The 22,511-nt window shown below is 41.3% G+C and overlaps 1 protein-coding gene and 1 pseudogene across 10 annotated transcripts in view; one reads left to right on the forward strand and one right to left on the reverse strand.

The window, feature by feature from the left end:
- Positions 1 to 22,511, forward strand: part of CASK (calcium/calmodulin dependent serine protein kinase) — a 387,139-nt gene that overhangs the window by 358,735 nt on the left and 5,893 nt on the right. For all 10 annotated transcript variants that reach the window (XM_060002631.1, XM_060002636.1, XM_060002633.1 and 7 more), the window contains 4 exons: positions 2,701 to 2,816; positions 9,780 to 9,860; positions 9,967 to 10,047; positions 12,662 to 12,864. In XM_060002631.1, the coding sequence (XP_059858614.1) occupies positions 2,701 to 2,816; positions 9,780 to 9,860; positions 9,967 to 10,047; positions 12,662 to 12,864 (481 nt within the window). The remainder of the gene's footprint in view (positions 1 to 2,700; positions 2,817 to 9,779; positions 9,861 to 9,966; positions 10,048 to 12,661; positions 12,865 to 22,511) is intronic.
- LOC132418683 (adenosylhomocysteinase pseudogene) lies at positions 16,003 to 22,489 on the reverse strand (annotated as a pseudogene).

The raw sequence follows: 22,511 nt of genomic DNA on the forward strand, positions 1-22,511 counted from the left end.
TTGCAAGAAGAAAAGGGAGAGAGGGAAGGAGGGGGAACCTATAGGTTTAAAGGGAATTTAAGAATATTTAAGGAAGAAATGATACAAACTTGGATTTTTTTCAAAGTAATCTTAGGGTGGGTAGGTTGTAAATAAAACAAAATAAGCCATGAGTTAATAAATGTTGAAGCTGGGTTGTAGATATTTGGGGTTCATTACACTATTCTCTACTCTTGTATATGTTTGAATTTTTCAGTATTACAAATTTTTTAAATACCATTTATAAGTTTTTTAATCAACAACCTAGGAACAAACCTAATAAAGTTGTTCAAGACATTTAGAGGATAAACTATAAAACTTACTGAGACATTAAAGAAGACCTAAATAAATGGAAAGACATACTGTATTCAGGGACTAGAAGACTCAATATTGTAAATATTGTAAAGATGTCTATTCCTCCCAGATTGATTCATAGATTCAATTCAATCCCAACCGTTTTGAAATTGACAAGCTAATTTTAGAGTTTTCAAGGAAATGCACAGAATCAGGAATAGTCAAGATGCTCTTCTAGAAGCATAAGGAGGGAGGCCTTGCCCCACTGATGCCAAGATTTATTATAAAGCTGTAGTAATTAAGACAATAAGGTATGGGCTTAGAGATGCTCAAATAGACCAATTGAAGAGAACCCCTGAACACTCTCATACATAAATAGTCACTAGTGAGGAATGAATAGACTTTTCCATAAGTTGTGCTGGGGCAATTGGTTATCTATTAGGGAAAAAATGAGAGAAATTGGACCCCTGACTTCACACCACATACAAAAATCAGTTCCAGTGTATTAAAAACCAAAACATGAAAGACAAAACTATAAACCCTTGAGAAGATAATATTGGAGAATATCTTTAGGGACAAGGAAGGATTTCCTAAAAAAGATATCAAAAATATTTCCCATAAAAGAAAACATTGCTAGATTTGACTAAATTAAAACTAATAAGTTACATTCATCAAATACCATGAAAAGATTAAAAAGGCAAGCCACAGAGTGGAAGAAGATACCTCCAACACATATAACTAACAAAAGTGTAATATTCACACCATATAAAGAATTCCTACAAATCAATGAGAAGAAGACAACTGGATAGGAAAGTGGTCAAAAGATTTGAACAGGCACTTTACAAAAGAGGAAATCCAATAGCCAATAGCATATAAAAGGTGCTCAATCTCATTAATAATCAGTGAAATGCAAACTCAAAACACAGTGTTATTTCATTACTCGTCCACCATGATGGCTAAAATTATAGACTGATAATAACAAGTGTTCACATGGAAGTGGAACAACAAGAACTCTGTACTGCTGGTGGGAATGCAAATCAGTACAATCTCATTGTAAAACAACTCGTCATTTTCAATAGCATTGTATGGCATTCTGATAGTCATTTTGGATTCTCCTTATATGTGGCTCACTCGGGCACCCCACATTGGCCCACAAGCAAAGTCATTAAGTAAGCAAAACCTTCTGTGGTAATATCTTGAAAGGCAAGTACTTGCTTAGCCTAAACCTAAGAGAGCAACTTTTTTTATTATTATTATTTTAAATTTTTGGCTGCGTTGGGTCTTTGTTGCTGCGCACGGGCTTTCTCTAGTTGTGGCGAGTGGGGGCTACCCTTCGTTGTGGTGCGCGGGCTTCTCATTGCAGTGGGTTCTAGGCGTGTGGGCTTCAGTAGTTGTGGCACATGGGCTCAGTAGTTGTGGCTCACGGGCTCTAGAATGCAGGCTCAGTAGTTGTGGCACAGGGGCTTAGTTGCTCTGCAGCATGTGGGATCTTACTGGACCAGGGCTCGAACCCATGTCCCCTGCATTGGCAGGCAGATTCTTAACCACTGTGCCACCAGGGAAGTCCTAAGAGAGCAACTTTTTAACAACATTTATGTATATGTTACTAATGCTGAATACTGTAATTATGTAGAACAAAATTATGATTTTTCTGAATGTAATTTTTACTTTGGATTTAATCATAGCTTTTTTTTTCCTACCTAGAATCTTCAAGTAGTAGTAGTACCATTTATTAGGCATCTACTGTGCCTGCCACTGTGCTAGGGATATTATTTACATTTTTTGTTATAATTCTTTACAACAGCCATCCAAGAGGCTCCAAGAGATTAAGGAACTTGCCAATAGAATGCACCGCCTAAGAGCATGGGCTCTGGTGCCAGACTGTCCTCACCCTCCCACTTTATTAGCTGTGTGATTGGGACAAATTAATTAACCTCTCAGTCCTTTGATCCCCTCATCTGTAAAACGGTGACATGATTTCACGTGTTGTTAGAAAGATTAAATGAGTTAATATATGTAAACTTCCTAGAAAAGCACCTAACACTAAATTGATAAAAGCTAGTAAGTGATAGAGCCAGGATTCAAATCAGACCTGTCTCAACTCAAAATCCCACACTCATTCCACTGTATTTCATGACTATATGTTTAGACTTTTCATCTGTGTTATCAGTTAGTATATATTCAAGTGATACAATGTTATTTTCGTATAAGCCTGCATTTTTAAAACCTTTCTAGGAAATTGTCAAGGAGCAGCCTTTATCTGAATGATTTGAAAAGTTTGTGAGGAGTTTGTTCACGCAGGTTCATGTAAACTCTTCAAATGACTGGTTTTCCTCTTTTATCAGCATAAAACTATACATTAGTTTTTTTCTTTTCTTTGTGTGCTAGGCGAGTCGCTTGCATTGCCATGGAGAAGACCAAACAGGAGCAGCAAGCCAGCTGTACTTGGTTTGGCAAGAAAAAGAAGCAGTACAAAGATAAATATTTGGCAAAGCACAATGCAGGTAGGGAAAAGTACGACTTACTGAGACCGGTTAAACATCTCAAAGACTGAAGTAGATGTAACATCTCAATTCCGTCTTCAGAGTTCTCTATCAAAAAAAATTTCACCATATGAGATCATCAGCTTGCAAAAACTTTAAGAATCCCTTGCCGTCAATTATTATGTTGGTTATTTGCCAAATATTTTACAGAGCTATACTTTATAGGAAGAAAATGCTATTTGGAAACAGTACTCTCTGGAACTCAAAGAACCCACTACATTAAGTCCTCCCCTGAGAAATGAGAGACTGAGAGTTTGCTGAATTGCCAGGATTCTTGCCTCCTTGCTGAGATTGGCCTTGAGCAAATACCCTCACTCCTGGCTCCTCTCTGGCCCTTGGACATGGCCCTGTGCCACATTTCTAAGGGCAAAGGTGCGCTCTTAACAGAGAGCTGTGCTGCAAATGGTTCAGTGATTGATCTGAAAGCGTGCAAATGACATTAGATAGATACTAACTTAATTTGGTCAGTTCCTGTCACTAGTCTTCTTCCTTCATGGTATTTCTTAGCCCCTAAAAGACCAAGAACATTATCTTGGCCTACCTTTCATGGTATGTTTGTCTATATGGAAGCTTGCATTCAACTTAAGTCAAAATATTCACTCATTTGCTAAGAACTGAAATGAATACCAAAAAAAGCATGCTCTGTCATTGCAGTAGAATTCCCAGAAGACTCACAGGATGTAACTTAACGAAAAGGCATGATGATGTAGGGTGGGATTTACTTATTTTCAATAACTTCTTAATATGACTCCTTTTATAAGGAACTTTTCTGAGGAAGTGCAAGCCCCAACATTGGCATTAGATTAGTTCCCAAGGTTTCAGAAATAACTCCAAACTTCAAACATATGGCAAAGAAAATCAAGTGAATGCAATCATGCACACCCAGTTTGACAGTATAATATTTCTGACAGATATGAAATGCATTTCCCTCTGTAGAACGTTATATTTTATTAGTATTCACTAGGAAAAATTATTTTGAAACTCTGAATGATTCATTTCTTGATCAGAGAGTAAAAGTAAACATTTTGAAGTATTGTATAATGTGGAATGAATGTGAGTGACCACATGGCTTAATTTTAAATGGTTCAGTTAAATGCGGAAATCTTTCCCATCATGATAGCTACAGTGTGCCACATTTTTATTTCCAATAAAAGGTATCATTTCTGGTTATATACCACTATAGAGCACTAGTCTGATAATGGCTATTTTTGTTTTATAAAGAGAAGAAATATTCAAAGTAGATTAGTTAAATATAATTAGTTAAAACTAATTGTAAATGCTCCAGTAGTACTATTTGAAGAAATTCACTGTAGTAGCAGCAGAATGTTGTTTAACATAAAATGTCAGTGGTTATTGCCAGGTCTCCATAATCACCTTTATTTCCATCAGCTTCTAACAGGCTCAGAAGGTCTGTTGACATTACATATATATGTATAACCTTGTAATTTTTACAGTGATTTTAAATGATATATAGATGGCATTAAAATTAATTTAAACGTAGAAAAGCAAAGAAATGGCCGATAAGGCTGTCAATTCATCCTTAGCTTTTTATATTCTACTGATGGAAGGCATGTAGACATGAGTATTCAATTTGCCAACACTCTTTAATTTAGCTCTGAGGAAAAATAAGAAGCCAGTTAATTGAAAAACTAGACTCTCTAAATTCTGACAAAGAGTCTGTTGAATCATTCACTTGAGAATTTTGCCAGAGAATCAGCATCCTATCTGGTGGCCAGTGTTTTCCAGAGTTAACTTTTTCCATTCTTTGACCACTGGAGCACCACTGATCTTCCATTGTTCCTGTTCTCTCTGATTCATCACAAGTGGTGCTTGGTAGTCCTGCAAACGCACCTGTAAGCTTAACAGCCAGCCCAAGCTAGGACCAGAAGCTAGCACACCTGTGTATCCATGCACCTTTGGCAAATCACTTGGCTCCTGTGGGCCTCAAAACGAGGGAACTGGGTTAGTCAATAAAGGATATCTTTTCTAATTCTAAAGTTCAGTGGATCTCAGGTTATTTCATCACTGGGCCTGATAAATGGATATCATTTAATGAAGCCAAGTACTCATTTGCTGTCCCTTATCTTAAGCTTTAGCTCTGGTAAACATTGCCCATTATGTTTGAAGGCTATATCACCCTTGCTAGAGAAGGCAGGAACCTCATAGAAATGGAATAGAATTGCTTTTTCTCTGTCGTCTTTAAACACAACACCTCCTATCCAAAACCATGGATCTATCTAAGTTCTTGTAAACTTAAAACTAAGAGGAGACCCACCACTTCTTTGTTATCCACAACATCTTCCTAAGCAGTGGTCTTCCGGGCCTCAGAGCCTTCCTCATGCTCACAGTTCCTTCTACATGTCAGTATTTGTCACTGCCTGAGAGCCTCCTTTGATAGAAAATCTGAGCTTTTTATAAGGTCCTTGCAGGGCCACTCAAGTTTCTGTACAGAACTTGTGTTTAGGCTCATTTGTGACTGTCTGGTCAGAATGTCATTGTTAGGATTCCCACCCGCACAAAATCATCACTCATGAGCTCTCCTACTAGTTTTTCTGGTCTGGAGAAGATGGCTGGCTTTTTCCCTGGACTTTCTAGAATATGCTGCCTGGCATGTCCTTTCTGCCACCATCTCTTCAGCATTCTTCCCCATCACCAGCCAACTCTTACATTTTGTTAATTATAAAGACCAGAAGAACCATTTACTTACTGACTACCTTGCCTTTACAAGAGATGAAATTGTCAGGAAGGAAAGTCAAGTATTTTATCAGCTGTTCTGCTTTTAGCTATGATGAAAGTTTATCCTAATATGTGGCATTGCCTACATAAAGAATTGCTCTAAAAGAGAGAAACACATACTGTTGACCTCCATTGGGAAGGCAAATGCTTTGAGAACTTTGAAATACCATATTCTTTAATACCAAGAACTAGCCAAATGGGTTCATAGGCCACAAATCCAACTATGTTTCTGAAAGGTGTCTTCTGACTTATTCAAAAGTCGATTGTAAAATACAGTGGGGGAATCATCCCGTAGTCCTCAGTAAATTAAAATAAGGGCCATTGGGATTAACATATACACACTACTATATATAAAATAGATAACCAACAAGGACCTACTGTGGAGCACAGGGAACTACACTCAATATTTTGTAATAACCTATAAGGGAAAAGAATCTGAAAAAGAATCTGAATCACTTTGCTGTACACCTACCTGAAACTAACACAACATTGTAAATCAACTGTACTTCAGTTTTTTAAAAATGCAACTGATTTTTATACATTGAAAAATAAGTAATTTTTAAAAAATAAAATAAGGGCATATGTTTTGTTTCCTGCTTCAAATCTTTGAGAATTCAGCAGCTATTGTTGACAAGATCCAAACCTTATCATTAAATTCTGAAGTTGTTTACATTTGTAGTAAAAATAAAGGATGAGAACTTTATCAATATCTAGAACTGATGGAAATGATAAAATACTAGAATTAATTATTTCCATTTATGTCACCAGGAAATTCTACATGTCTAGTTAAAGCAGAATTCTGTTCAAATTGTTGCCTACCTCTCACATTATATAGTGGCAGTCTATTAGCTGAATGTGACCCATAAATAAATTTTATTTTTCCCATATACACACGGTGTTTAAAATAATCTTAATTAGTTATCACATTTGAAAATCAAATATTTAACATAAAATCTGGGTTTCTGCCTTTCCTTGAAAGAACAGAGGATGTGGTAACATTAGGCCCACTTTACTCGGCCCAGTGTTACCGTGTACAATGGCTTATCTAAGTGGAGGTTTGTACAGTATTTGAAGATACTAGTATACTTCAAAGCTACTTTGAAGATAGCTTTTCCAACTGAGATATGGAATCAATGTTAAAGGCTTATTTATGGAAAAGATTCTACTGGAGAACAGGTATCTAAATACTCAAAAGTGTCATGAACATTGAGTAGCTTACCAGGAAGTCAGGACAATATGCCAGACAGTATTTCTGAAGCCTTGGGAATAGATTTGATTATGGTGTGTGTAGTGTTTACAGCAAATGCATTTTCTGCAACGCATGAAAGACTTTTAGCCACATAAATTTGATGCAAAAAGTATTGTCATGCTTCTAGAAGAACTATACTCTTTGAGGCACTAAGATTCCTCAGCCCTAGGACTTCCAAAATCAATTTAAGATCAAGTTATTAATGTAAACCTTTTTTAAAACTCTTCATTGATTCATTTTCTTTTAATGTTAGAGCCCTGAGCAGTGGTATTTAAATATCCTGAGAAACTCCATTTACATACACACATACAAACATAGAGGATTTCTACAATACCATTCATAGGTGTGTTTAAATTATGTTTAATACCACAAATTAGTACTGTTGACTTTAAAAAGCTATTATTTTTGTTTTCTTTAATACAGAGAACTCTAAAGACGACAAAAAGTGGCCCATAATCTCACTGCCCTGTTGACATTTTTTTAATAGTAAAAGTAATAGGCACATGTGATTAGAAAAGATACAGAATGAAAAGCAAAAGGCTTCCACACCTACACTCCCTGAAGAAGGTTTCTTGTAACTATTCCCAGACAAAATTTGTATGCATATGCTAGTATATAAAACCCACTGGCTTTTATATAAGGATACTGTTGAATTTTTATTAAAATGAGTTTGTTTCTTAATGTGATTTATTTGCCTCATGTTTAGAATATTGCATGGTAAAGTTTCTTTTGTGCATATTATACTTTTATTTTACTAATATATTAAAAGCCATATTTCAATGACCCCTGTACATTTTTCATGCTGTCTTACTCCCAATGGCCTCTGTGCATGTAAGTAACCTGTTGAGTGACTGTGCCTCTTTGTTTTTGACGGTTTCCTTTCATTAAGTCCCTTTTTTTAAATCAGCAAACAACTTAAAACCTTTAAAAGTTCAGTCTCTAAGTGTTCTCCTTATATTCTTTGTATGTCATATTTTAAAATATCCTTTTTTATTGTTTCTCCACCCTATGACTACGTGATGATTTCATTTAGACCGGAGTACCCTCTTCATGCTACTCATATATGGTTAAGATACTGATGTGTAACATATCTGTTCATTTGTCATGTTGATTGTTGATATCTAACTCATTCTTATGTGTTTGAAAAAAATGACTTAATTCAGTAGGATTGGAGTCAGGGCTCTGTAGAGGGAAAGAGATGTGTATACCATTCAGAAAACTTGTGTCATCATCTTGCTCTTTTGTGAGATGCTTGATTATTTCTATATAATAAAATATATCAGCTTGTTGATGGACCTCTTTCATAAGCATACTTTTCTTGACGAAAATATCACTCAGAGGGCAATAGGTATAAAAAGCAATGCCGTAAGCTCTCCTGCTTTTATTTTTGCAACTCTTCGTCGCTCCATTACCACTGCAGCATGACTAGCTAGCTCCGCCACGCAGACAGCCTCATGTTCATTTTGATTTTCTGAATCTGCCATTAAAGCATTTTGTGGTTTTTAGCTGTTGCTAGAGAATATGCTTTTAAGTCTTTTAGTCAACGTTTATGCAATCAAGTTATCAAAAAAAATGCACAAATACCCATTAACATGCACTAACCCTTATTTTAACATATTGTATTTCTTTTTTTTTTTAGTATTTTGGGAATGATACTTTTGTTCGTTTGTTTCTTATCTGTTGCATTCCAGAGTATCCTATTTTGTATTTTAAGGTTCTTTGCTACTGGGAAGAACACAAATGTTAAGGACTGAGCTGATATTCAAAGCATTTGGCCATATTGTTTCAGGGAGTAGAAGCTTCTCTTAATGATTGACTGAAGCATCTCAGATTCCTCTATTACACCATGGAATCAATTTCATGGAATTTATTTCAACCCCTCTAAAATCCAGAGCTTATTCAATATTCTTTTAAAAAAGAAATTTCAGTGTGTGCCTGACAACATATGGGTAGTACCACACAGAAAAATATTCTGGGAAACATAGACACGTGATTTTAGCCTTCTTGTGAGAATTTTCAAATGTGTTGTGAGAATTGGACTACCTTAAACTTCGACAGGAACGGTCATCCTCTTGGGAAAGTTTTTGTAATAGTTTTGTGAAGAGGCAGGTTTCCAAAAAACATTTTTTAAAGCGTTTCTTCTCAGTCCGTAATGATTAGAGAACTCCCCTTTTGCAAAAGTTTCCAAGCTCAGACTCTGCTTCATGCTTCTTCCCATTCTGTCCATCCTAACTTACTTATTACCACACACAAGCTGACAAAGTTTGGGGCCCAGGGAAGCATGTTCCCCTACTTACATACCCAAGACTTTCCATTGAATGGATAGCTGGGTTGCAATAAAACTTCTGAGATGCTCATTTCCAAAGCGTGTGGAATCATAGTTGCAAAACTTGACTTTGAAGGAAATCTAGCATGCTACCTTCAGCAACTCTGTTGAAAGAAAGAACCATCAAGTTAAAGACCAGCTGTCCATGCATCTCTCATCCATCCCTAGAAATAATCTAGCTGGCCTCTTTCTTGGTTAACTTTAGTTGCATTCATGTTGGTCACTGTCTGCAGACTTTTTCTTTTTAGTATTGCTGATTTCTTAGAATTGCAAAAATATGAACAGCATGTTGTTTTGAATGAATTCATATGATTTGTTGGATACTGCATGAAAAGATATGCAGTATCTTTTACAACTGGACTTTTATGCATGTGCTCAACATATCTTTGGATGACCCTGGTTCTAAAGTGCATTTTCATGGGCTTAAAAATGAAATTTTCTCCCAAAAGGTTATATGACTTAAATTACATGTAAGCTATATATTGTAAGTTGGATCCATATTTTTTAAGACATGGCTTTACTATAATTTTGGTTTTGCCAGTAAAATTATAATTTACATACATGAAATATTCCTTCTGTAAATTTATATTCTTTCTAAATCTTTGCATTTTAGTGTTTGATCAATTAGATCTTGTTACATATGAAGAAGTAGTAAAACTGACAGCATTCAAAAGGAAAACACTAGTCTTGTTAGGTAAGTTTAACTGCATAAGTGGCTTTCTTATTTTCATCTTCAAAACAGTTTATGAATATTATTAACAATTATCAATTTTTAACTTCCTTTTTAAAAAATGACATAGGTGCGCATGGTGTTGGGAGAAGACACATAAAAAACACCCTCATCACAAAGCACCCAGACCGGTTTGCGTACCCTATTCCACGTAAGCAATGTTTCACTCTCCTTTAAGTATATTTTTCCTAGTACTTTTCTAATCTTGTAATTTACATATTTTTTCTGATTACATAAGTAATAACTGTTCATTATAGGAAATTTGGAAAGTCCAGAAAAGAACAAAGAAGAAAATGAGTTAACAGTTAATCCCAACCTCACTCTCAATATTTTATTGTATACCCTTCCAGGCTTCTCTTGGTGCAAACACGTCGTGTGTGTGTGTGTGTGTGTGTGTGTGTGTGTGTGTGTGTGTGTGTGTGTGTGTGTGTGTGTGTGTGTGTGTGTGTGTGTGTGTGTTGTTATCATTGTTGTCGTTTAACAAGACTGAGCTCGTTCAGTCTATTTGTAATCTAATTTTTCCAACAATATGCCATAAATGTTACCCAGATGAATTATTCTTCAGAAAAATAGGTTTTAATGATAGTATAATTTTCTTTGATATAACAATATTTTCCTTAATCTGTACCTAAATTCTTGACTTTTATCACTTTTAAAACCCAATGTGCTATCCATTGTTTATTGTAAAGAATTTTAACTCTGTAATATTTTTATTCCCCTTATTTTCTATATCTTATCCTTAACCTCTTGTCTTCTTTGTTTCCTCAACTACAAAATGAAGTAATTCCAGGAAAATAAAGAGGATTTGAGATCATATGAACACTTAGCAGATACTGGATAGATAATAGCCATCTTGCTACCATCATTTTATTTTATTTTTTATTATTATTATTATTCCAAAGTTTAAAATTTGAATCCCAAAAGCTTTTTAGCAGTTAGAGCTTTGTTCGGGGTGGGAAGAGCTAAAGGAGAATGATTTTTAAGAGCAACAGGAGAGTGAATTCCCTGGCGGTCCAGTGGTTAGGACTCTGCGCTTTCAACTGCCGAGGGCCCGGGTTTAATCACTGGTCGGGAAAAAGAGCAATAGGAAAAAATGGGAAGATTGGCTCCATCCTGTAGGGCCCTCCAATGCCATGTCAGCACCATTTACTGTTTTCTCTACATCCCAGAGAGCTGTGAGGCTTCATAAGACCACTCTCATCCCAGAACCCTGTCTGATTTACTCAAAAAAGAAATTCATCAAATATTCTTTCAGTTGGTACCACTGGAGTTTTCTAGTAAAACGCTTTAAAATGTTCTTTTAATTCTCTTTATGTCTAGATCATGAGTACAGCAAGCTTCACTAACATTTAGTTTCTTCTTGATCACATAAGCAATTGAACTTCCATGTTATTAAATGGCCAATTAACTAGCTTGGTTTTGAAGTGTGTTACTGCTGACCCCAATCATGTCTACTTGCTGTAATATTTGACCCTGGGTGTATACATAGCGTATGTTTACCTACCGAAATGACCGAAGATAGGACAGCATCAACATAGTATGCTGTTTCTTCAGCTTTTCATGTGCCTGGAGAAAGGGTTCTTCTTTAAAACATCCACATTTTGATGTCCATGAGCACTTGGCAGTTCTACAGTCTAGTTGGGGCAGGAGAGGGGAAACTCCCCCTGGGTTTGGACTCATGTACAACAAAGAATAGCATGAATTTGTTCTTGCTCAAAAAAGGAAAGAAGCAAAGGGAGAAAGAAAACTAAAACTGCTGTTCCTGGCTTGTCTAGAAAAACATTTCCTAAAGTGTGTTTTGCAGAATCCTGGTCCTATTAGTATCCCACAGAACTAGGACTTATTGGCAGATATTTTAGTATACACTCGCTTAGGTCAGGGGTCAGCAAACCTTTTCTGTAAAGGACTAAACAGCAAATATTTGAGGATTTGAAGGCCATATGGTCTCTGACACAACTGCTCAACTCTGCCATTGTGAAAGCAGCCACAGACAATATGTAAACAAATGAGCATGGCTCTTTTCCAATAAAACTTTATTTACAAGAACAGACAGTGGGCCGTATTTGGCCTACAGGCCCTAGTTTGCCAATTCCTGCTTTAGGTCTTTCCTAACTATTATGGCCATATCTGGCTATGGTCATTATATTTTCAATATGGTATCCCTTTTGCTGTATCCTGACATTCTCCTTTTGCATGATGCTGTATACCAGCACTGTTCAATAGAACGTTCTCTCATAATGACAGCATTAGACATCTGCACTGTCCAGTACAGTAGCCATTAACCACATGTGGGTATTGAACCCCTGAAATGTGGCTAGTGAGACTGATGAACTGAATTTTTAATTTTATTTAATTTTAATTTACTTAAATTTAAATAACCATATGTGGTTTTCCATTTTTTTAAATTCTTCTTGTTTCCTTCTCTTAAGACCTAACTGCATTAAGGCATAGAGTGAGTTATGTTAACCCTGGGTCATTTAGTGTCTTTCCCCTGTGGTGACCCATGAAGGGATGAAATAGATCTCACCTAAACACAGAAAGATTCACCAAACCAAACAACTAACCAACTACTGTGGTCCGATGTCACATAAACAAATATGACTTCTAGAATTTAGTTCTACAAAGCTACTGGGGGTGGGAACAGGGCATGAGACATACTACAGAATCCATAGCTTTTAAGAGGAGATTGAGTCTGGGTAGGTCCATTGGGAGCATCAGCTCATAAGCTCAGCCTTTTAAACCTCTCTTGACATGTAACTTTGCAGACACCACCAGACCTCCAAAGAAAGATGAAGAAAATGGAAAGAACTATTACTTTGTATCTCATGACCAAATGATGCAAGACATCTCTAATAACGAGTACCTGGAGTATGGCAGCCACGAGGATGCAATGTACGGGACAAAACTGGAGACCATCCGGAAGATCCATGAGCAAGGGCTGATCGCAATACTGGACGTGGAGCCTCAGGTAATGCCTAGCCAACCCTGGCGCCCTGTCGTCCTGCCTGCATGCTAAGCTCAGGTTCTGAAATGAAAAATGGCATCAGAACATCACAGGTCACATAATAATTGAATAGTAAGCTACAGGAAAGTATCGGCAATGAAGGCACCATGAGCTAACCGTCTAGAATGCAAGCTGACTAATCGTTGCACTCAGGGCACACACAGTGTATTTAAGAAGTAGAGACTGTTCTCTTATGAGATTCGGTATACTCAGAAGCTCGATAAAGTGCCCAGTCGGGTCTGTGCCTGCCAGAAATCCTACAGGAGTCTGACTCAGGATGAGACTCTGGCGCTTTAACACAGCAGCCACCTTTCCTCTCTTGGTACAGCTCACACTAGACCATCAGAGTCTTTGCCAGCATCTTACGTTAATCGCCAGCAAGAAATTTTGATCCTGGGGCCTGGGTCCGAAATACAGCACCAGCTTTATGAATGCAAGCATGAGCGAGCCCCAGGGGATGCCAGGCAGAGCAGGGATAGAGACCTGTGGTGGTTCTTAGCCTCTGCCATCTCTTTACTGAGGGACAATGCCTGACCCTGAGCTAAAACTAGGAGGCATATGGAGAACTTGGAGAGGACTCAGAGCTAGACGCAGAGACGATTAGATGATCTGCAGATACGTCCTACACTAGAAGCAATAGAAATTGTTAAACTTGAAAAGGAGAAAGCCAAAGGCCTTACATCAAAAATGCTAACAAGCTATTTTTCACCTCTGAGGACAACCTAAGAAGAAGTGGGACTCAAAGCCCAGTAGGAAGGATTTGGGAGTTGTAGACATCAGGGCAGGTTACCAGAGAGGCTTGTGGATGCCCGTGTGACTCCCAGGCCTCCCATTTCTAAGACCAACCTGTACCAAAAATCCCTTATCACTTACAAATAGAATCAGTATACCACCTGCTGAAATGGTAGACCAGCTCCCCTCAAGCAGGCTCCATTTCATCAGAGGGCCTACCTGGCTACCCCAGGCAGGGAAGATCCCTGTTCAAGGGCCACTGTATGAAACTTGGTCTCCTAGCCATCCCCGAAGGGAGGACGGAACCGGCTTAGCCAGGGTCTGTGTGACTTGGGGCCTGATGGCTCAGTTACTTGGCTCCAAGATCCTAACATCAGGGCCAGTGGCTTCACCCATTTCCATGTCACAGCACCTGATGGGGTTCTTGAACTTGGAATCTGGTTAAGGGGCTGGGGAGGAAAGCAACATTAGGGTGAACACTATACAGTTTACTTAACAATGAACTTGGATCTTTATAGAACTAAATATATGATGTGTAATGCAGATGGATTTTTGTTTAACTACTAATCCCTCCTTACTAGGGATTGGAAAAATCTTCTGGCCAGGGGTGGCTAGAGGAAAAGTCTCAACCCTGGTCCTGGTCTTCGACATCCTCTCCTTGGGTTCCACACTGGTCTTCACCTGAACGTCGTTTTCTGCTGGTAGCAATGTCTCTAGCAGTATGCTGGCTGCGGGGCTCCTCAGACCCCCTCTGCATTACCTCAGTCCACTTTCCAGGGCTTTCTGCCTCACCTGCTGCCGCCACCACCGCCGCTATTGCTGCTGCTGCCCCACTCCTGGCGTCCAGCTCTCCCCATGCCCAGCCCAGCCCAGCCATGCACTGCTCTGCACTGCTGAGCGGGAGATACTTCTCTCGGCCTTATCAGGCTGCCCACAGCAGTCACTTTCACGTGTGGCACTGGGCACCAGAACACCCCTCGGCCTGGCCTGGGCATTTTCCCTGCTCCCTGTCTGCTGGAGGGCTCACTGCATTCTTCTCTCCTGCTTCCTCTGTCCCCTCCTCAGAACCGTGATCTCTCGGGAGAGATAGGGATCCTGTTCTCTGCCTGAGCCTCTTAGGGCCCGTGGCCCTGGGGTCAGGTATCACCCGGATCCTGCTCCTCTAGTTGGTCTGCTTGACCACTCTGGTCCCAGGCTCTCCTGCCCAGTGCTCCCAGGCCTAGTCCTGCTCTCACACCGGCCACTGCATCCAGCGGTCCAGCTACAGGTGCCCACAGGCTCTGCACCGCTTGGGCTTCTCTGCCTTCGGCCCACTCTCTCCCCAGGCTGGACAAGGCCCGCACCCTGCCTTCAGGATGCCCGGGGCCATGACCAACTTGCTGTCAGGCAGGTGCTCGTTGCTCCAGGGAGGCTCTCCTCCTTAGGACCTTTTCCCACCCCGGCCCATTTGATTACCTGCTGTACTGTACCTCAGACAGTTTGCCTCAATCAGCGTGTATTAAGTACTTGATATATTCTAAGCATTGTGGCATGAGCTAAGAATACAAATAAGGCAAGCTGGTAAGGGTGAAATTCCTTCCTCAGTGTTCATCAAAAACTCTATGACAGAAGTGCCATGTGGCTTTTTTGTTTGTTTGTTTTTGGCTGTGTTGGGTCTTCGTTTCTGTGCGAGGGCTTTCTCTAGCTGTGGCGAGCGGGGGCCACTCTTCATCGCGGTGCGCGGGCCTCTCACTGTCGCGGCCTCTCTTGTTGCGGGGCACAGGCTCCAGACGCACAGGCTCAGTAGTTGTGGCTCACGGGCCCAGTTGCTCCGTGGCATGTGGGATCTTCCCAGGCCAGGGCTTGAACCTATGTCCCCTGCATTGGCAGGCGGATTCTCAACCACTGTGCCAGCGGGGGAGCCCCCCATGTGGCATTTTTAAAAACCCTCTCATTGCTGACACCACTCCCACTCTGTGTGGACCATAGAAAGCCCCACCTAACACTGGGGTTCAGCTCATTTTTTTTTTGTTAGGCACCAAAATTTTTATTAACCCACCTTCTTGCTCTCTTTTGACATTATAAACCAAATTAATCTCTTTTTGACCCAGAGTTGTGATGGGAACCATCAAGTTACAATGTGCTTTTGCGTTTCTTTGGCCCCTCTCAACCTCTGGCTATCACTTCTCTCGTGCTTTCTTGGCTATCCCTTAACAATATATTCCAACCCCTATGAAATAGGGACTAAAAGTACCAACCTCATGGTTCTGAGGTTTAAGAGAATGCCAAGCACTAAGCCGGGCTCTCAGGAGCATTCAATCGCCAGCAGTTCCTCCACACCCTTTGACATAGCTCCTTCTCATCTGTCATGGGCTGAGGAACCAACGAGCCTGTAAACCAAGAACATAGGTATAAAGTCCATAGGCCAAGTGAGGGCCTGGATGGTAAAGTGCGTGGGCTTTGTGAACACCACTGCCAACTTCCAGCCTAAGGAAGGACTGAGTGAGCGGTTCCAAAACCCCTGAGCTCATGGTTCCCTGTGGGTAACTCCCATGTATCTCTATCATGACCAGGGCTTGAGGAGGGACTTCTCAATTCCCCCTGCCACACTTGGAACAGTATGAGGGATGCAGCAGAGGCCAAAGACTGACTAGCCCCAGGGAGTTGATGGGGAACATTATCAAACCAATCTCAAAGGTGGTGCCATTTGCTCTTGGGGAGGAGAGGTGGGACCCAGGCAAGGACAGCAGCTGGAAGGCAAAGGGCGGGCCTGGTTCTCAATAGCGGTAGTGATCAGGTTTGAAGGGGCCATCACGGGACATGCCCAGGTCCTGGGCCTGCTTCTCAGTCAGCTTCACATTCAGCTTGCCCAGGTGGGCTTCAGCCACTGCTTCATCCAACTTCTTGGGCAGAAAGTGGACCCCGACAGGGTACTTCTCTGTTAGAGCTCAATCTGCGCCAGCACCTGGTTGGTGAAGGAGTTGCTCATCACGAAGCTGGGGTGGCCCATGGCGCAGCCCAGGTTGACCAGCCGGCCCTCGGCCAGAAGGATGATGCAGTGCCTGTTCTTCAACAAGTAGCGGTCCACCTGGGGCTTGATGTTCACCTTCTCCACAGCGTTCTCATTCAGCCACTTGACATCAGTCTCCACGTTAAAGTGTCCGATGTTCCACACAATGGCGTCATCTTTCATCTGTTCAAAGTGCCGGCCGAGGATGATGTCGATACAGCCCGTGGTGGTGACAAAGATGTTGCCCTCCTGACAGGCCTCATCCATGATGGTAACGTCATAGCCCTCCATGGCAGCCTAAAGCACGTTGATGGGGTCAATCTCCGTGATGATGACGCGGGCCCATCTTATACAGGTTGTAGACCCCCGTTGTGGTCTCTCCGGAGATGCCTCAGATGCCTGACAAGGAGCTGTGGGTACTTGGTGTGGATGAGGTTGGTGAGGTCACCACCATCGTCCAGAATCATGTTGAGGGGCCCATCCTTGAAGTACAGTATCTGCTCAGTGCACCACAGATACTCCTCGTCCGTTTCACCCTTCCAGGTGTACACTGGAATGCCAGCCTTGACAATGGCAGCTGCTGCATGGTCCTGGGTGGAGAAGATATTGCAGCTGGACCACCGCACCTCAGCACCCAGGGCAACGAGGGTCCCAATGAGGACAGCTGTCTCCACGGTCATGTGCAGGCAGCCGGCAGTGAGGGCGCCCTTCAGTGGTTTGGAGGCCGAGTACATCTCCCACATGCACGTCAGGCCCGGCATCTCATTCTCTGCAAGGTCCAGGGCCTTGCATCCCCAGGCGGCCAGGCTGATGTCAGCGACTTTGTAAGGCAGCTTGTCTGACGTGCTGGCGGCATTTCCGCACAGAGTGATGGACACGGGCGAAGGGGGCCGAGCCTCAGGCTGGGGATAGGCGCGGGGCGGGTGGCGCCGGGCAGGGCCAGCTCATTTAGTTTGTGCCGTCTTAATTAATTTTAGATAGTTGAGTCCAAACCAAACACATGTCTAATTATACTGTATAAGATGTTGTGGTTCAACTTTAAACCTAAGGGACTATCCTAAAGACTTTAAACCAGAAGAAAATGAGTAACCTGGCTTCTTTTAAAATAATGAGAATAGACTGTGTTCCTCTATATTTTGCCAAGCATTAGTACTCCTTACCTAATCCTTGTAACACCGAGCTAGAGACATCAGTATCTACTTTTGAGGATGAAGAAACCAAGGCTTAACGTAATTTTCACTTGAACAGTCTTGGTTTGGATTTGGGGGTTTTTGTTTTGTTTTGTTTTTACAGTAAATCTTAGACTCCTTTCACTGTACCATCCTAGAAGAGTTAACCCTGTTTAATCCTTAAGCTGGTGTGCCTTGTATGTATGTAGTAGTACAATTTAAATCTTTATTTTAACATTTAGAAAAATCTGTAAGGCGGTCAAACCTGAGGAAAGCTATAGAGCTGACTTCTCATAAAGCCATGGCTCAGAAAATAATCTATGTCCCTAAAGCTGGAACTATAATAGCTCCAGTGTGTAATCAAAACAATTTTAGATTTTAATTTTATTCTGATTTGTCCATTTGCAGCATTAAAGAGTTGACAGTAGCAGAATATTTGTGGCTTTGCTTCTGCCCCCAGAGGGAAAGGTTGTCATCAAGGGGTAGGTACAGTCTTGTTAGGAATCTGTGCTTGGAAACAACAGCCATGTTTTAAACTAGAGGCTGTTTTGTGAAGTCAGTTGGCTCTCTTAAGATTGTTTCTGGGGTCACTGTGTTCTTCCTTAAGCCCTTAGACCTTGGTGCAAAATGACTCAGATGCTTGCCCTTTTTAATTTTGCAAAAAAACAGATAAGTCTTAAAGATGTCTGCTTCTTAGATACTTGGTCAAATGAGTTTTTATTCCTTGAGGGTAGTAACCTGACAATTATTGGCCATAGATGAGCCATTAAATCAATTTATCTCCAAAAGAGAACTTTAAATGTTAAATTAATGCTTCTTTGGCTGTTTGAACCCAGTGTATTTTCAGTGATCTTTCTAGACTCTCTCTCCCCTCTCTGGGATTCAGAAAGAGATATTTGCCTGTAAATATTAACAAATTTGTGTCTCATCTTAAAAGTCAAAAAGGAAGTGGTTTTAGAGATCATCTTAAAGCCACCTATTAGTGGCCTGAGGGAGGGGAATCCTTGTGAAGCAATTCCATTTCCTGTTCCTAAACTTCAGGCAAGCTGAGTCTGCACACGCACGCAGGCACACACACACACACAAAAAAAAAACTGGCCCCCACTTGAGACCCATAAGTAGAGCAGAGTATGGGGACAGAGGCCTTCGAGAAAAAAATGAGGACATGTGTGGTGACTCTGCTGAAGATAAGAGGGAGACTAGACAAGAACATCTCAGTCAGGATTCTAGGCATCGTATAATCTTTGAAAGTACAATAATATAGGAGAGAAACTCAAAGCCATGAAAAGGAGGAGGAAGCAAATATATTCAGTACTAACCACAGAGACTACTGTAGTTAGTTACTGTGATAAACATGAAATTTGGCTCTGAACTTCCTGGCAACCAGGACAAAGAGGAGAATGTCACGGATCACATAATTCTCATCTAATAGAAGTATGTCAGTTCTTTCCTTGGAGTTAACTACTAAAGGAATATAACCTGATTCTTAGACATAAGAGGCATTTGGTGGTGTGGTGAGTACAGTCTTCCTGGACAGTCTCATGCAGTAGGTGCAGAATGACCTTCGTGTTTTCGTGGATAAAAACTAAGGGTGTGAATGCCGTGCAGAGAAGGGTAATCCGCAGGGAGCTAACGGTTGCCGAGTCGTGTGTTTTCTGGTGTAGAATAGAATAGCAGGCTAGAACTGAAAATACTCAGAGAATTGGGTGGCTATCAGGCTGCAGTCATTGAGTGGAGAAAAGACCATTTCACGACTGGGGTGGCATTCTCGACTTCATCCGTGGGTTGTGGCTGTGTGGACTTCCATCTGGCACTCAGAGTAGCTTCAGCGATGGAAGCAAGGGTAGGGACTGTGCCTTAGGATTTTTTTTTCCCCATCTAAGTTGCCCAGAAGGTGGCTCTGGGTGGATGTGGGATGATGAGGAAACCTTATGTGTCAACTGACCCTGGAGTCACCTGAATTATGAGCACAGGAAGGATAGAAAAAGGCCCAAAATAATATTCACAAAAAGGACAGTTCTAAGTGAAGATCACTGTTAAGCTCGATTGAGCTATATACAGAGTTTTTCATGATGGTTGTTCCTTGCTAAAATCTTCAGTCACAAAAGGATTCGCAAGGAAATGCCAATTGCCTCTTTCAAAAATGAACATATAGAAGCTTGAAGAGCTCTCCCATGGGGAATCTGAGCCTGTGACTTTCACAATTAAAGCAGTTTGAGGGCAGGTAAAACAATGTGCCAGGCTCCCTTACCCCACAAGGAGAAACTGTAACTAAACAAGAGGAAAAGACAACCCTCAGAATGGGAGAAAATATTTGCAAACGAAGCAACTGACAAAGGATTAATCTCCAGAATTTACAAGCAGCTCATGCAGCTCAATATCAAAAAAATCAAACAACCCAATCCAAAAATGGGCAGAAGACCTAAATAGACATTTCTCCAAAGAAGACATACAGATTGCCAACAAACACATGAAAGGATGCTCAACATCACAAATCATTAGAGAAATGCAAATCAAAACTACAATGAGGTATCACCTCACACCAGTCAGAATGGCCATCATCAAAAGGTCTACAAACAAATGCTGGAGAGGGTGTGGAGAAAAGGGAACCCTCTTGCACTGTTGGTGGGAATGTAAATGGATACAGCCACTATGGAGAACAGCACGGAGGTTCCTTAAAAAGCTAAAAATAGAACTACCATACGGCCCAGCAATCCCACTACTGGTCATATACCCTGAGAAAACCGTAATTCAAAGAGTCATGTACCACAATGTTCATTGCAGCTCTATTTACAATAGCCAGGACATGGAAGCAACCTAAGTGTCCATCAACAGATGAATGGATAAAGAAAGATGTGGCACATATATACAATAGAATATTACTCAGCCATAAAAAGAAACGAAATTGGGTCATTCGTAGAGATGTGGAGGGACCTAGAGTCTGTCATACAGAGTGAAGTAAGTCAGAAAGAGAAAAACAAATATCGTATATTAACGCATATATGTGGAATCTAGAAAAATGTTACAGATGAACCTATTTGCAGGGCAGGAATAGAAAGGCAGACGTAGAGAACAGATGTGTGGACATGGTGGCGGGGGAGGGTGAACTGGGTGATTAGGTTTGACATAAATACACTACCATGTGTAAAACAGATAGCTAGTGGGAACCTGCGGCTCAGCTCGGTGCTCTGTGATGGCCTAGTTGGGTGGGATGTGGGAAAGGGGAGGGGGATGTGTGTATACATATAGCTGATTCACTTCACTGTGTGGCAGAAACTGACACCATTGTAAAGCAAGTGTAGTCCAATAAAAATAAATAAGTAAAAAAATAAAATTCAGAAACATAATCCTAGGAAAAGTGAGTCTTGCACTAAACAGGAAAGTCAAAACCTTTACCAACCAATTTGCCTCTTACATGCCTTTATATTCATAGAGGCCAAGAGATTCTCTTCAGCCATGAAGGCACAGTGCCCTCTAGTCAAACCTGCCTCAAAAGGCAAAATAGACTTTGTGTGAATTATATGTACTGCTTTTACATTTTTGTTTGGTCAAAAGACTATTTCTGCCAGGTGCCATCTGGGGCATGAGGAGGACAACTGAACAAGACGCAGCCCCGGCCCTCAGGAAGCTTAGCCGCCAGCATTCAGGCACTTGCATTTCCAGGGTGGCGGGCACTACAGGTGCCTAAGTGTGGGTGTGTCAGGAGCATAGCGGCAGGGCGCCTGACTCGGCTCAGAGCCCATAAAGGACTTTCCAGAAGAAAGAACGCTCAGCCAAGCAATAGGGAAAGTGGGGAGGGGGACGAGGGGATGGGACGTCCAGGCGGAGGGAGTAGGAAGACAAAGGCTGGCCCTTTCTGGAACTGAAAGTACTTTCGGCGGGGCCAGTCCATGGAAGGGAAGAGACAGAAAGGTAAGCGTGGGCCAGCGCATGAGGCAGGGATCTGACATTTATGCTCGGGAGGGTACATTTTATCCCAAGGCCAAGAAGGAGCTCCTGAAGGGCTTGGAGTGGAGGAGTGATGGAATGGGATTTGCAGTTCCAAAAGACTGTTCTAGTGGCAGGATTTAGTAGGATTGGAAAGCAGCAAAACTGGAGGCAGAACACCCAAATTGCTACTACAGCAAACCAGACACAAGAGGGAGGAATAGGGCAAAGCAAACAATTGAAAGGCTATTTACAAAGCAAACTGTGTGGCTAACAGACTAGACATGTTAAATTCTTATATAAAGGGCCGCAAGATATTTACCCCTGACGCATACGAATTAATTACATGTCAGTCATTTGTGAACTGTGTGCCTATGTTGGGTTTTGTTGCGGGCTTGGGGGTGTCCTGTCCTAGGGGAGCAGCAGAAGCAGCAACCCCTTATCAGAATCAACTCCCACAGCATCAGATGCTGGCTTTGCAGTATGTCTGTGCAAACTAGTAGCTTGCAGTTAGAGGTTTCTGTTACCTTGAAATGGAACTGAAAGGGGCCTCAGAGGTCCCTCTCCCTTGAATGGGGCATCTTCTCATGGGCCTACAAATTGCCCACAGCCATACGGCTTCTATAGTGGCTCCAGGCTCCATCCCTGGACAGAGTGTGCCATCCCTATGAGTCCCACAGAGGAGAGGGCTTTCCTCAGGACAACTCAGAAGGCCTATGTCAGTGCGAACACAGCCCTCGCGGTCACAGTGGCCATGATTTGCTCTCCTCATGAGCAAACTGAAATTTGAAATG

Source organism: Delphinus delphis, chromosome X, assembly GCF_949987515.2.
Source record: "Delphinus delphis chromosome X, mDelDel1.2, whole genome shotgun sequence".
NCBI lineage: Eukaryota > Metazoa > Chordata > Mammalia > Artiodactyla > Delphinidae > Delphinus > Delphinus delphis.